This window comes from Poromitra crassiceps (genome assembly GCF_964638095.1).
Source record: "Poromitra crassiceps genome assembly, chromosome: 5".
Classification (NCBI taxonomy): Eukaryota; Metazoa; Chordata; class Actinopteri; order Beryciformes; family Melamphaidae; genus Poromitra; species Poromitra crassiceps.
Window position 1 is genome coordinate 44929382 of NC_139642.1, and position 15214 is coordinate 44944595.

The 15214-nt window shown below is 42.0% G+C and overlaps 1 protein-coding gene across 1 annotated transcript; it reads left to right on the forward strand.

The window, feature by feature from the left end:
* The first annotated feature begins 402 nt into the window (after nt 1–402).
* LOC310776179 (dicarboxylate carrier UCP2-like) lies at nt 403–6334 on the forward strand. The gene is made up of 6 exons (XM_083636360.1): nt 403–851; nt 1936–2137; nt 3782–3985; nt 4565–4666; nt 4778–4958; nt 5724–6334. Exons 1-6 carry the CDS (start codon nt 726–728, stop codon nt 5836–5838), a joined length of 930 nt encoding a protein of 309 aa, XP_083492486.1. The 5' UTR covers nt 403–725; the 3' UTR covers nt 5839–6334.
* The last annotated feature ends 8880 nt before the right edge of the window (nt 6335–15214 follow it).

A 15214-nucleotide genomic window follows, 5' to 3' on the forward strand; every position in this document is an offset into this window, starting at 1 on the left:
AGCTGCAGCTGCCTGTAGGCTACCTGATGTCTGTAACTTCACTTCTCAGCGTGACGTCATTTGTTTTTCCCCATGGCTTTTCCCCTTTACTTCTGTGTGCAGATGCTTAAAGTGATTTTTTTGCTGGTCCCAATTTAAGCCTCATCACAATCAATCCTAGTGTCCCAATTACAGTTTAAATTCAAACCAGTAAATGTGACCCTTATTTTTTCTTCAATAAAGTCCAACATTGATGTAGGCTAACGTTGATACCTGAACAGGCTCATCAGACCCATGTCTGGCAGTCGCGCGCTTCTCCGCGTGCTTGAGTCTTGAACCAACACGTCACGTCACGTGGAGCCAGGTCGTATAAAAACAAAACACGCAACTCAGCTCGACAGACTGCAGCGTCAACAGCTTACTGCCGTTTTGCTGCTATATTTCAGTCAGGTAGGCCTAGTTGGAGAAAGCTTTTTTTAGTGTCAGTTTTTACCTCTTGATATTCGAATTGTAAATTCATCTATTTTAATAGTGGCATGCTTGTTTGGAGCACTTTTATGGCCCACGGCAAAACAAAGGGATTTTGTATTGAAAAGGCAAACTATCAATTACCTGAAACTTGAATATGCCCCTGTCCTGAGACCCCAGACTGTCTGGCTGATGGGCTGCAGACAGTTACATAACAGCTGACCGGTCAAGTGCACCTGTGTTTGTTGGTGAGACTTTGCTGAGATTGATCCATCATCATGGTTGGTGCGAGGACCATCGACCTGGCTCCTACAACCACAGTCAAGTTTTTCAGTGCGGGAACGGCCGCCTGTATCGCCGACCTGGTGACTTTCCCCCTGGACACTGCTAAAGTCAGACTGCAGGTGAGGATCCTTCTTGCATTAATTACCACAGGCTGCAGTCCTACGGATCTGGAAGTAGTAGGCTAATTAGCATATTTACACGTATGGTATGACCATTTACCTTTTCCAGATTTTATAGAATCTACCCTATTTGTAGCCTCAACGCGATTTCTGATTTGTATTTGCATGTTTGATTAGGGGCAGATACAGATCATAACAATAAAAAAAAGTCTGACACATAAACTCATTTATAATGTTTATCCCTAGATGGGATTTTGGTAAAAACCCATTATCTTTCAAATGTAGCCCAATCAGAGTTACTGTTTAGGAGAGGAAAAAAAGACCAGAAATCAAACTCTGTAACTGCTAATTTAATTGGGAAATATGGAAATTAAAAAATAAAGTGCACAAACTAAAACCAGATGAGGCTACTCTTCTAACTGTGAATGCCTCCTCCAACTTGTCAATTTACATTGGTCTACTCTAGAATCTGTTGCCACTAAATGTGTAATGGGTCAGATTTGTACAGCATTCGAGTCAAGTGCAAGTAACATACACAAAAAAGCTACTAAATTACAGTAACGGGAGGGAGTAGGCAAGTAGCCTACTTCCCTGCAAAGCCTACCTACCCTGACCATACTGGAACTGGGAGTGTAACTGTGACCTCATGATCATCTTGCAGTATTCACCATAAACAAGCTCTTTCACAGAAGCATACAGTGATGGAAAGAATATCCGCCTCAAATAGAAGTATTATGTTGCTGATACTTTGCTTAATTAGAACTGAAAGCAATGGTGTAAAAATCTACTTGGGCTGAGTAAAAAAAATCTCTTGCAAAAATACAAAAGTACAGAGTAACTTTTTTTTTAGAAAAGGTTGTTCCATGTGATATTTACATCTACTTCTAAAGATGGGAAAAATTAGAAATTACAAAGTAAAGCCAGTTTACTCTTCTCATCTTTGACTGGCCTTTCACTGTGAATGGCTCCACAATTTCTCAATTCATGATGGTCCAACTAGTGATGGTCATTGGTCACACATGGCTTTGAGTAGATTCTAAGTATTTTCTTAACACAAGTTGTCACACATTTCTGTTTCCTTCAGATTCAGGGTGAATCCAAGCCCTCCTTGAATGGCCAGTTATATAAAGGTGTGTTCGGCACCATCAACACCATGGTGAAGACAGAGGGAGCAAGGAGTCTGTACAATGGACTGGTGGCCGGACTGCAGAGACAGATGAGTTTTGCTTCGGTCCGCATCGGCCTGTACGACTCCATGAAGCAGCTCTACAGCAGGGGATCAGAAAGTACGCAAAGTAGTTTTTGTCGTAAGCTGTCAACATGGGCTATTTCGACTAGCAGAATATTAACTTAGGCCATAGTGTAATTGGGCTTACAGTATAATACTTTTATAATAGTTTTTAATATTTTAGCCAGTTTTTGCAATGTTCTGATCTTTTCAGTCCCCCCCCCCCCCCAACACACACACACACACACACACACACACATCTAAAACATCTTTAACATATAAAAGGGAAAACGTATGTATCCGTATGTCTCTCTGTTTCATTTTCCTCTGACACCGTCGGCCTGACAGCATTCATATTTCGCACGGGTACCAGCAGAGGTCCCAGACTGTGACAGGGCCAGATTTTGTAATTAGGTCATTATGGCTGATTAATTGGCCTAAACAGCCAATTAGTCATAGCACTACCACAGTAGTCAACAGGTGATGCAGACACCAAGTACTGATAGGTCTACCCACCGCAGCCAGCATACATGATCCATACATACATTTGTGATAGCACTACCCACATCAGCCAGCAGGTGTGAAACGCACAGAGACAGACAGACGGACAGTGATTGCATGTTCCAATGGGTATCAGCACTGGTCATACTGAATAATTGTTATCCTCTGTTGAAGTTCACATACTTTACAGCACTATATTTAAACAATACAAAGTCTCAGTCTCCTTTCTTATTATGTGTAATGCAGGAGAACACATTTGCACTATTTTGTATTTAGTTTGTTACCTCTGATCCCATTGCTTCTCCTGATCTGAAGCTACAAGCTTAAAACAATAACTACTAGACAAAGTGACTGGTTGGATTTCAGTTTGGTGAAATTGTTGGAGAGACAACCCAATTATGACTGAATGCATCTGTGGCGCGTTGGACCAAGTCATGACAATATCTTGAAAATAGATCATGAAATAAATAGCTAAAGGTTCACTTAACTTAGAAGTATGCTCTCAAAATGAAAAAGAAACGAGTAGAGAAGTTTATTAATTAATTCATCTATTATTTATTTGTGTAACTTCAAAGCAAATAAGATTTTGTAGAAAGACATTTTTCAGAAAAGCAACAGCTGTTCCCCTAGACAGGTTCTCCAGAAACACCTCCAGGATGTGGGGCAGAGGGCACAACTGTTTATGCTGTAGGTGTCTCCACCCCCTTTCACCTGTCATCATCCAGACAACACCACTAACCTGATAGTGTTTAGCTAGAAGGAATTCCAGTGGTTTGCTCACCAATTCTTCATCTTATTATCTGTTGTTTGTGTTCCCTAATGGTAAAACCAGTTTGTTTGGAAGTTGGACAGCAAATTAACTTGTGTTCTAGTTAAAGCTTTACAGGATTGCAATCCTCATGCTGAACAACGTGCTGCTGTCACTGCAGCCATCTTGCCGCTAAAAGACTGTAAACCTAATTTTCAGATGCGGCCTGTCATCGTTTCATTTGGCTTTTTTGCCTCCCAAAATGTCTGTGAAGCTTTCGATTTGCCTGACTTTATAATGGCAAAATCCATAGCCAATCTGTACTTTTGTTTCCCAGACAGCATTTGATCAGAAATACAAACTATAAAAGTTATTTTTTTTTACTTCTTCTGTTCTTTGTATCACATTAATGGATATGGCCAAGGTCCTTATACGAGTTCCTTTATATTCCAGATGCTGGAATCGGAACTCGTCTGCTGGCAGGCGGCACCACGGGGGCGATGGCTGTGGCCTTCGCTCAGCCCACCGATGTGGTGAAAGTGCGTTTCCAGGCTCAGGCCCGACTGCCTGAAGGAGAGTCTGTGCAGAGATACAATGGAACGATCAACGCCTACAAGACCATTGCCAGGGATGAGGGCGTTAAAGGCCTCTGGAAAGGTATGATTTATATTTGTAGTTATTGTTTGCCTAGTTAGAAAATGTCTTTGATTGGTGAACAGCACTGTGGTAGTTTCCACAGAGGCAAGGTTTTAGAAAAAAACACCTATCAAGGGCATCTGGGTATTAGAGGTAAAAGCACCCAGAGACCCGGGTTCAATTCCCGGTAGTGGTACTTCCGGCTTGGGCAGACATTCCTACAGACACAATTGGCCGTGTCTGCGGGTGGGAAGCCGGGCGGTGGGGTATGAGTCCTGGTCTCTGCACTAGTACCTCCTCTGGTCGGCCAGGGCACCTGTTTGGGGGGAGGGGAACTAGGGGGAATAGTGTGTTCCTCTACGTCCTCCCCTCGCTGTCAGGTGAAAAGAAGTGGCTGGCGACTCCACATGTATCAGAGGAAGCATGTGGTAGTCTACGGCTCTCCCCAGATCGCCAGAGGGAAATGTTATTACCTTCTTTTTTCTTCTTATTTTTTTAGGGGGGTGGGGGGGGGGGTGATGCTATTTGAGTTTGTTGTATGTGATTTTATATTGAAGAAACAGGAATAAATTAATCATCACAAAAATTATGTCTTTTCAGGTTGTCTGCCAAACATAACTCGTAACGCCATAGTGAACTGTTCAGAGTTGGTGACCTATGACATCATTAAAGAACTCATCCTTAAGTACAATCTAATGACAGGCAAGTGCAAACAGCTTCCCAATCCCAACATCAAATCCTGTACATGTTTTATATCGCCCCATGGGATATGAATGGCCTTAATAACTAATGTGTTTGTTTTGTGTTGGACAGACAACATGCCTTGTCACTTCACAGCGGCCTTCGGAGCAGGTTTCTGCACCACTGTGGTAGCGTCTCCGGTGGATGTGGTAAAGACCCGCTTCATGAACTCAGTGCCTGGACAGTACCGCGGTGCTTGTAACTGTGCCATAACCATGCTAATGCAAGAGGGACCTGCTGCCTTCTATAAGGGGTACGTACTGTAATTACCAAAAACAAAGTATAGGGATGGGACGATATATTGAAATTCAACATCTCACAATAACATATCGTGGCACGGAAAGATTAATTGTGATATTAGCTACAGTACATAATAATTCTGCTGTAGTAATCACAAATGACACAAAACACATCTCTACTTCTACATCACAATTACAGTATGTTATTTACCCTTTGTGATGACATTTTCTTCAATTGTTTACATTCTCTGTGTGGCCTAGAAATAAATTCTGCACAGTCAGACTTGTCAATTGAACTTACATCATATCGTGGTTGTATCGTTCCATGAACTTCCATTTCCATGTTTATTTATATCCCTAAACATGCGTTCACACCAAGGCGGAAAAACAAGCTTCACTCGCCAAAGTTGAAAAATTTCAACTCGAGCGAAAATTGCGTCATTCACCAAGCGGAAATTTGCGTCACCTGCCTCACGCTGCCCACAGTGCCCGGGGCGAAATCACATCTACTCGCACATTTGCATTGACCTTGTATGTAATCTCGTAGTGCGAATTTGTGAAAATCTCCCTGGTGTGAACACCGTTACAGAACTATTTCAGAATCCCTTACTGTACAGTATAGAAAATTTAATCTAATAAATGTGTTTGGCAAAGCAAAAAGTGAATGAACTTTGATGGGTTGTTGTTTTTTTAAGTAAATGGACATTTTCATGGGCGCAGAATGCTACATTTGATTCTTGATTCATCTTGATTCATTTTGCATTTCTTTAACCCTTTAGATTCATGCCCTCATTCCTTCGTCTGGGTTCCTGGAACATAGTGATGTTTGTAACCTACGAGCAGATCAAGAGAGGCGTGATGAGAGCGCAGCAGTCCTGGGAGGGCCCCCTCTGACCCATCCCACCCTGGCTGTGTGGGTTGGTACTGTACTAAAGCGGGGCGATGGATGTACAAGTCTGTGATTGCTTGTACAACAACACTTATTCATCCTTAAGAGAGACAATCCGGTTAATGGGCGCTGCTCTGGATCTTGCCCCTCCCTCAGGGATAAAACGCCATGTACTGTGTGTCTCATGAAGAGGCCTTGCTCCAGAGAGACAGCCGAGATGATGAATGATAACAGAATTTTGCTGACTGTAGTAACGTATTGGAACTCAGCCAATGGAAGATTAGTTTATGGAGTAAAATTTGCATTAGCTGAGGATGCAGGGTTTCCTCTGGCGGTCATTTACAGAACTTGCCCACAAATATTTATTGTCTTTTATTGTAGTCCTTGGTTGGGGTTGTATCTACTGATGTCAAGTTTCAGGTGACAGTTTTCTATTTCAATCAGGAGAGACTAGGTTGCATACACAATTAATATTTGTATTAATAAAAACATAAATAAGGTTTGGTGCAGGCACCATTAATAAACTAATTCTAATTATTGTACAATATAAGAATGTTACGTAGTATATAGATATTTGTACTTTTTATTTTCACACAAGGGGAATTCTTAATCATACATTTGAAATGGTACACTGAAACCACACACAAGGTATCGCCCATATATGAAATAAAGTATGAAATATATATATATATATATATATATATATACACACACACACACACACACACACACACACACACACACACACACACAATTATACAATTATTCTGTAACACCCTGCAACAAAAATGACATTGTAGAGGCCAGTAGAGGCCATCACCCTCCCGACGGGCGCTTTTGTGCGTCCCCCGTGGTGGGCGTGGCTTTCGAAGCAAGCATGTGACGTCGCGCAAGATGGCGCCGGTGTGTGCAGAATTTACAAACAGAAGATTCGTATGATTGTGCGGATGGTATTATTATCACGAATAGTGGAACCGAGGCTGTTGAACTGAGGAAGAAGAAGCCCCTCTATGGGACTCAGGTAAAGTTGAGTTGTGAAGCTAACGTTAGCTGTGAAGCTATTTGAGCTTTAAAGGATAAAAAGTTAGTCAGTGAATAGCGTTAGTGTTAGGTGGGAGAAAGGTGAGTTTACGTGCAGACAATTGAAGAACACTTGGTAAACTGGAAACACACTGGTGCTGGTAAAAGTGCTAAACTGGAATGTGCAATAGGCAAATGTAGAAACTGGGAGCTGCTGCAAAAGTAGACCGTAAAGTGAATTTACGAACGACTGCGGAAGGTTGGCCGCACTCGCACTTATAGTTATACTAGAACATGACATCACTCAGAAATATGACATCACTTTCGACATCATCACTGTGGCGTCACTGTAGTTATGACATCATCTAACAGTTCAGGAGGAAAAGTTCCAGTCACTGTATGTGTGAAAATTAGAAAAATGTCTAAAGCCCAGATACTGAGAGTGGTGGTGAAGCAGCGCCTAACTGCGGCTGTTGAAGATATATTTGGGCTGTTTGAAAGAACGATAGCAGAGTACGAGGAGGAAGCTAGTCATTCAAAAGAGGAGATCGACCGACAACGGAAACTGCTGGACGCTGTGCGGTTACACAGAGAAGCCTTGCCTCCAGACCTTCAGCAGCTGTTGGTCATTAAAGAAGAGGTTCCCCCTGAGCAGCAGGAGTGGAACCCCAGTCTGGACCTGGAGGACCCAGAGCTCCCACACATTAAAGAGGAACAGGAGGAGGAACTCTGGACCAGTCAGGAGGACCCAGAGCCCCCACACATTAAAGAGGAACTCAGGACCAGTCAGGAGGGAGAGCAATTTCATGAGGAACTGGAGCCCCCACACATTAAAGAGGAACAGGAGGAACTCTGGACCAGTCAGGAGGAAGAGCAGCTTCAGCTGGACCGAGAGCCCCCACACATTAAAGAGGAACATGGGGAACTCTGGACCAGTCAGGAGGGAGAGCAGCTTCAAGGACTGGAGGAGGCTGATATCACCAAGTTCCCATTCACTGCTGTCCCTGTGAAGAGTGAAGGTGAGGATGAGAAACCTCAGTCCTCACAGCTTCATCAAAGCCAAACTGAGGAGAAAAGAGAGGCAGAGCCTCTAGCCAGCAGCTCAACTGAAAAGATGAAAACAGAAGCTGATGGAGAGGACTGTGGAGTATCAGAACCAGCCGGGAACTTACATCCGGCTACTCTGTTACAACCAACTACTGATGACAAAACTTCTGACTCTTCTCAACCAGAGACTGAAGACAGTGATGGTGAATGGATGGAAACTAGCGAACCTCAGTCAGGTTTAGACTCACAGAAAAACAGTGACGTCCTTGGGAAGAAACACTTCAGCTGCTCAGCTTCTGGTAAAATATTTGCTAATGAAGCAGACTTGAAGACACACATGATAATCCACACAGGTGAGAAACAATTGAATTGCTCAGTCTGTGGTAAAAGTTTAGGTCATAAAAAAAACTTGAAGAGTCACATGATAATCCACACAGGAGAGAAACAATTTAAATGCTCAAACTGTGGTAAATGTTTTCGTCGTAAAGGAGACTTGAAGACACACATGGTAATCCACACAGGAGAGAAACAATTTAATTGCTCAGTCTGTGGTAAATGTTTTCGTCGTGAAAGAAACTTGAAGAGGCACATGATAATCCACACAGGTGAGAAACAATTTAATTGCTCAGTCTGTGATAAATGTTTTGGTCTAAAAGCAAACTTGAAGAGACACATGATAAGTCACACAGATGAGAAACAATTTAATTGCTCAGTCTAGTGTTGGAGTCGAGACCACCTAACCCGAGACAAGACCAAGACCGAGGAGGGGCGAGGCCGAGACAAGACCAAGACCGAGGGGGGGCGAGACCGAGACAAGACCAAGACCGAGGGCGGGCGAGACCGAGACCAAGACCAGACAAATGCGAGACCATTTTCAAGACCATTTAACCTTTAGACCATTGCTCTGCTAACAACGAAATAAATCATTACATGTGTTTAGGAATTATAGTATAATATAAATGGCTGTACAGTATATACTCAGTGACAATGCAATCCTTTGATCTGAAACACTTTCATATCACTGACCTTCAGAAAGGCTTGACACAGTGGACAGAATGAAAAACACCTTACTGCTGCTAAATTATGCCCCCCCCCCCCCCCTTGTGGTTTGTCTCCAGCTACATTGTTCAAGTCAAGTCAAAGTTTATTTATAAAGCACATTTACAACAACCAGAGTTGACCAAAGTGCTGACCTGTGCTGTCTTCCTTTGTGCATGAACGTGAGGGGAGTGGCTACTGCATTACAAACTTTCATACTGCAAGGGTATTGGCTGCGATTGAAGGAGGAATTTTTACACCCAATCACAGTAAAAAAAAATATATACACAGGCAAGGAATCATGTCACTGCAGTTGTGGTCTTGGCTGGTCTTGAAATAAAATCCCAAGTCCGGCTTGCCCGAGACCGAGACAAGACCGAGACCGATGGAGGGCGAGTCCGAGACGAGACCGAGACCATCAAAATGTGGTCTTGAGACCAAGACCGGTCTCGAGTACTCCAACACTAGCTCAGTCTGTGATAAAGGTTTTGGTCAAAAAGGAAACTTGAAGAGACACATGATAATCCACACAGGAGAGTAAACATTGAATTGCTGCTATCTGTGGTGGATGCGAGTATGTGGATTTGTGTGTGTGCGTGCTTCGTCGTGTTGTCCTGTGTTTATGTATCAAAAAACAACGCAATAAAAAAAATTGTCATGAGAAAATGCTAACTGTGGTAAATGTTTTAGTCAAAATGGAAACAAAATACTAGTCACATGAACGTGAAAGCAAGACCTAAGACACTCCCCATTCCCCAGTCCCATTCACTTTTTTTTTTATTGAGTCAAGGTTTTTTTTTTACAAGAAAAATACAAGCAACAAAACATTAACATAAAGCCTATACAAACACATACACAACCAGATTCACTCAGAACCCCCCTCCCTGCAGGACCCCCCCCCCCCCCCCCAACAAAACCAGCAAAGTCATTACCTCAATAGCTTATACCAATATAATATGTGCCCTTCAGGACAAATCAACCCAGGCAGGATCAATAAGCGGACAGTCTCCACCACACAAAAAACAAACAACAAAAGACAAACGCGACCTAGCCATCATGGAGACGTCCATGGTCCCCATGCACAGCCTAAACAAATGCATTCCACAGGGTAATATTTTGTAATTTAGCGTCATGCATACGGTCCACCGGCATCTCGATGACAGCCAGGCCCACAGCTGAAGAAGCCCAAGGTAGAGTATGAGGAGGCTTCCATCTCTGAGCCACTTTTTTTTGCGGCAGTAAGGCCCAGCAACAGCCAACGCCTCTGCCTCAAAGATAGGTTCAACCCAGTAAAATCATTCAACAACAAAACAGCAGGAAAACAAAGAACAGTGACTCCCAGCACTACGAACATCGCCCTCGCTACTTCTCTCCAAAATAAAGAAACGGCAGAGCATTCCCAGACCCTGTGTATAAAGGTTCCCTGCGCGGGCTCATATAGGCAGCTTGGTTATATCGCTTATAAGATGATTTTGGTCATGTCACAATGCCTATGACTATGACATCATCAGTGATGTCACTCGCTGATGATTTTGGTCAATAACGATGTCACTGATGATGCCGCCTATGACATCATCAGTGATGTCACTCGCTGATGACATCCAATGTGGGACAAAAATTGAAACAAACAAACAGAGCCCACTTACTCATATATATATATATATATATATATATATATATATATATATATATATATATATACACACACACTGTGATCATCTATTTGAATGCTAAATATTGCATCTTGTATACAGAGCTCATCTTTTCAAAACATGGCCTATTTATTACCATGTAAGAATAGCCAGAATCTCTTAACCCCTCAGATAATGCAAAGATGTGTAGCTGAAAGCCTCAAATGATTAGCTGACAGATGAGAAAATAGCCCAATTTGAATCTCTTGGGACAATGGAGGCTGCTGACACAGATGTAACTTAAGTCCCTTGTGTAACAAAAGCCTTTTAACATGCTTCACCTTGCTAATCATCTCCTGTAGTGCCAGTGGATTTTCTCCATGGCTCAATTAGTATAGCAAGCTTTACCATATGGCACTCTGGCTAGGCCTATATGGGTGAGGTGAGGGGTGAGGTGAGTCCATGGAGAGATAACAGGCAACAAGTGAGGCAGGTTTGCATAAGACAACTCTGTGACAAAATACCCACAGCTTTATATCACTAAGCACAGGTGTAATTGTGAGTTTAAAATGGGGAAAGTGCCATTCACAGTCGTTTGCTGACCTCAGCAGGAGTCTCTGCAGACAGACGATCAGACGTATCAAATATCGGTGAGGAGTTCAAGTTCACTCGGTGACTAACTGGACCAACGCTATCTTTAGTTCAAGATTTTCTAACCCATACACATGGATGTTAACAAATGTAGCATTATGTTCATATGACAGTGTGATCCAGGTTTTCTTCTGTAGACTTGTTTTATTTCTAATGGGGGTTTATGGTCTCTTTGTCATCTGCAACCAGTCTCCTCAATTGCAAATAAGCATTGGACAGACTAAAATGATGTTTAGTTTTTGGTTGCAACACAAAAGCAGATTCAAAGCCACAAAACAAGTTTACACTGTTTTAAAAAAAGAGAGAAAAAAGCGAATGCATTTCTGTCCCTTTTGTTGTTTGGTTATTTTCCTTAGTTTTTCCTCTTCGTCATCATAAAAGGGAGTAAGTGGGCTCTGTTCCAATTTTTGTCCCACTGATGATGTCACAATGTCTATGCCATCATCAGTGATGTCAAGCACTCCTTGATGTGATCAGTGATGGTCATTGTGATGTCATCAGTGATGCAAAGTTGGGCAATTGTGCACTGTGCATGCCACTAGAGCGAGGCAGCACAGCCCAGTTGTGTAAAGAGCCCCGCACATTGGGCGAGCCTAGCAAACTCCAAGGAGTTTCAGGAGAGGCTCAATGAATGAAAGTGAAAAAATATTACATTATTTATCAAAAGGAGATCATAGAATAGCCTAAATGTGTGTGATTTGGTTAAAGAGACAGTTCAGACTCTGAACTGTCTCTTTAACCAAATCACACACATTTATTTCTGAACTTCAGAGACACGTTTTGGGGAATTTGACAGTTTCCCCCCACTTTCCCAGAGTCAGAAACAAATAAATGCCTTAGACCTTTTTCATGCATTTGTGTAGTCCGCAGTAGGTCAAACAGCGATATCAGACTATCTTGGCTCAATTGTTGAGTATCAATGGGATAAAATAACATACATACGGTAATCATGATCCCACAGGCATCCAGGAATTAAGTGAGGGAGCTGGCGCCTTTTTCCAAGTTTTGTCTGGGGGAGGCCCACAGTCTCAGACTTCAAAAACCCCTGGTTAACTAATCAAATCAAAATCTCTCCAGTATTTACAATTAGTCTTTGTGAAAACTAGCCGCCAGCTGATGTGCCCCTTCGAAACTTGAACCATGGTGGTGATGGGAAGGTTGTATCTGAAGATGATACACTGACCAAGGACCTGGGCATTATCCAGTCACAGCCAACCATATATATCAGTGCTGAGTTATGTATTGCCAGGAACTGAAATCCCACTGAAATGCATCAGACTTCATGAATGTTCTTGGCAAGAGGCTCTCAAAAGACAAAGTTGTTGAAGGGTCACAAACTTCAGGCAACAACATGGTTTCAATTAAAGCTCATGAAAGCCCATCTTCTAAAGCTGTCAGTTACTTTTTCTTCATATAAGCTGCCAAAAAAACAGGAGCCACCAATTGATGTCCTGTTGCAGAAAGAACACTGTATTCCAGACTCAACTTTCCACCATGTGATGCATTGTGATGTGATGCATTGTGCTACCACACAAATAAACCAAACTGTGCCATACATTAAAGTGGGTGTCATTTAAAACCTTTAATGTGTGAAGGGACTAGGCTTCAGTGAGGCGCCTGGTGATGCTTCTTGGGCTGCGTCTTCAGCGGCTGCAGACAGACGGGTCTTGCCAGCCACTTGGGGCCTTGCCCATACAGTCTGGGACATACAGACTCGTCATTGTCAAAACAAAATGGTGGTTGCTGTAAAGACTGGGCAGTGTTTATGATGGGTAGCAGGAAGGGAGGGTGGACTGGAACGGAGGTGAGAGAATGGCAGAAGGCCGGCAAAATGACCATCGTGGTCAGGCTGCAGACAGGGTGGCACTGGCAGCCATTACTTGGCTCCATTGAGAAATGTTCAGTGTTGGGGTGAGTCGCACCGGGTCTGTGTGGTTTCTGCTCAGACTGGCTCATTTCCTGGATCTGTTTCACCAGGACCAGCCTGATGTGATGCAGTCTCCGTGAGCTTTGAAAGGAATCCAAGAAACCCCCCAATGGTGTTTTCCCTTCTGCAAACTTTTGAAAGATCATCTGTTGTTGGAAATACAGCATTATTTCACTTTTCATATTGTTCAGTAACCCCTTAAACACCTCTGAATAATGTGACCGGCCCTGGAGGATGCTGGTGATTATGCCATGCTTAGTGTGGCTAGTTACTCATTTCACCCTCTCTTACAATTAACAAAACCCCAAGTCTCCCTAATTTGGATGTCAAACTACAGTCTCATTTTCATTTTGGTGAAAGGAGTGGTGTTGTGTTACTAGACGGGCCACTGAGTGCAAGTCCTGATAAATATATGATAGCCTAAAGCAACCCCAACAAATTATTTTTATGCCTCCGCCGGCGATAGCCGAGGTCACTGTGACATCACGACCACTCGTTTCATGCTTGTTAACGTGATATCTCAGGAACGCCTTGACAGAATTGTTTTTATAGCAAATAAATAATCCAAAGTGTAGAACCTCTACTGCAAACCTCTAAATGCTTAATACTGATAATGGGTTATTCATCTGTGCTAATTTTCTAGACTAATTCTCTCACTGATTGAGTCTCGCTGAACTCATCAAAGTGAGATTTAGGTAAATAGCATGGAAGACCCATCATTAGTGTTAAGTATGGCTGCAGGTATGGGCTTTACATCAGCATGGCTAATTATGGCTTTTTGATGTCCTATGTTCTAATCATAAAATGAGTCATAAAATCAGCATTTTGTATAATTTATATCACACTATACTATAGGACAAATAATTAAGGTATTCATAGCACATATTCACAGAGTTTATTCAATGAATCACATCACAGATTGATGTAGCCTACAGTAATTCAATAATATATCAGAGAATATGCTTACCTCACACTCCTCTTCAGCCTGGCTTATCTTTTTCATGAGAGACCACTGAGCGCTATGAATGCTGTATTTTTCTGCTGCAAAATAACAACAATTTTCAGCATTTCATCAAAATCAATAACATCAAAATGTGTGGTTGGAAGGGAAATAAAGATAGATAGATAAGATAGATAGATAGATAGATAGATAGATAGATAGATAGATAGATAGATAGATAGATAGATAGAGATACTATCTATATATCTATAGTAAATATGGATAGATAGATAGATACTGTCTATCTATCTTCTATCTAGATAGATAGATAGATAGATAGATAGATAGATAGATAGATAGATAGATAGATAGATAGATAGATAGATAGATACTATAGATAGATAGATAGATACAGTAGATGGATAGATAGAAACAAACAATCAAACAAAGAACATTTAGTGGACTGTAAAACTCACCAAGTTGTTCTTGTTTGGCTTGGATGATGTTGATACGTTTTGCTAGTTCCTTGTACTTCATTGCAAGCAGTAATTTAGAATCTCTAAATACAGGTTTTTGAGAGAGACTGGCTTTTGCCAATCTATGATTTGAAAGTAGCATGTTCTCTGTAACCATCTTCAGTCCCTGAAACTGGAAATGACCATTAACGTTGGGCTATTCTTGACTTGATGATCATCTACTCCTTGGAAGAATAGTCGAATAAGTAAATACAGTGATAATGAAAGGTTGATTAAAAACTCAAAATAATTTTGCATAAATATAGGCTATAGGATCTGGAAGCATATCAGCTACTAAACATGTAGCCTAATCGTCCTGCAACGTTATAGCCCATTACAAGTTACTACGATCCCAATAGGCCTAAATATAATAAATAATTTCTGCGAGATTGCTCACCTTCTGACTATATCTGATAATCTGATTTATTTTCTCCTCATCCTCCAGAAGTTCCCGCAATTCTCTGGTCTTCAAAACACCAAAGTGTACCGACAGAGACATGACTGTTCCCTTCTATCAGAAAACTTTGCTCTGTGAATTCATCCCTGCTCCCTCCTAGCTTCTGCAGCAGGCGTGCACCGGTGTCCTATTAAAAAGGTAAGCTGGGTCTCTAA

Excerpts from the sequence above, each read along its gene's own strand:
- LOC310776179 (XM_083636360.1), top strand. The coding sequence starts at position 726 with ATGGTTGGTGCGAGGACCATCGACCTGGCTCCTACAACCACAGTCAAG. Across the intron at positions 4,667-4,777 it reads TAAGTACAATCTAATGACAG|ACAACATGCCTTGTCACTTC; the intron begins GCAAGTGCAAAC and ends TGTGTTGGACAG. Across the intron at positions 4,959-5,723 it reads CCTGCTGCCTTCTATAAGGG|ATTCATGCCCTCATTCCTTC; the intron begins GTACGTACTGTA and ends TTAACCCTTTAG.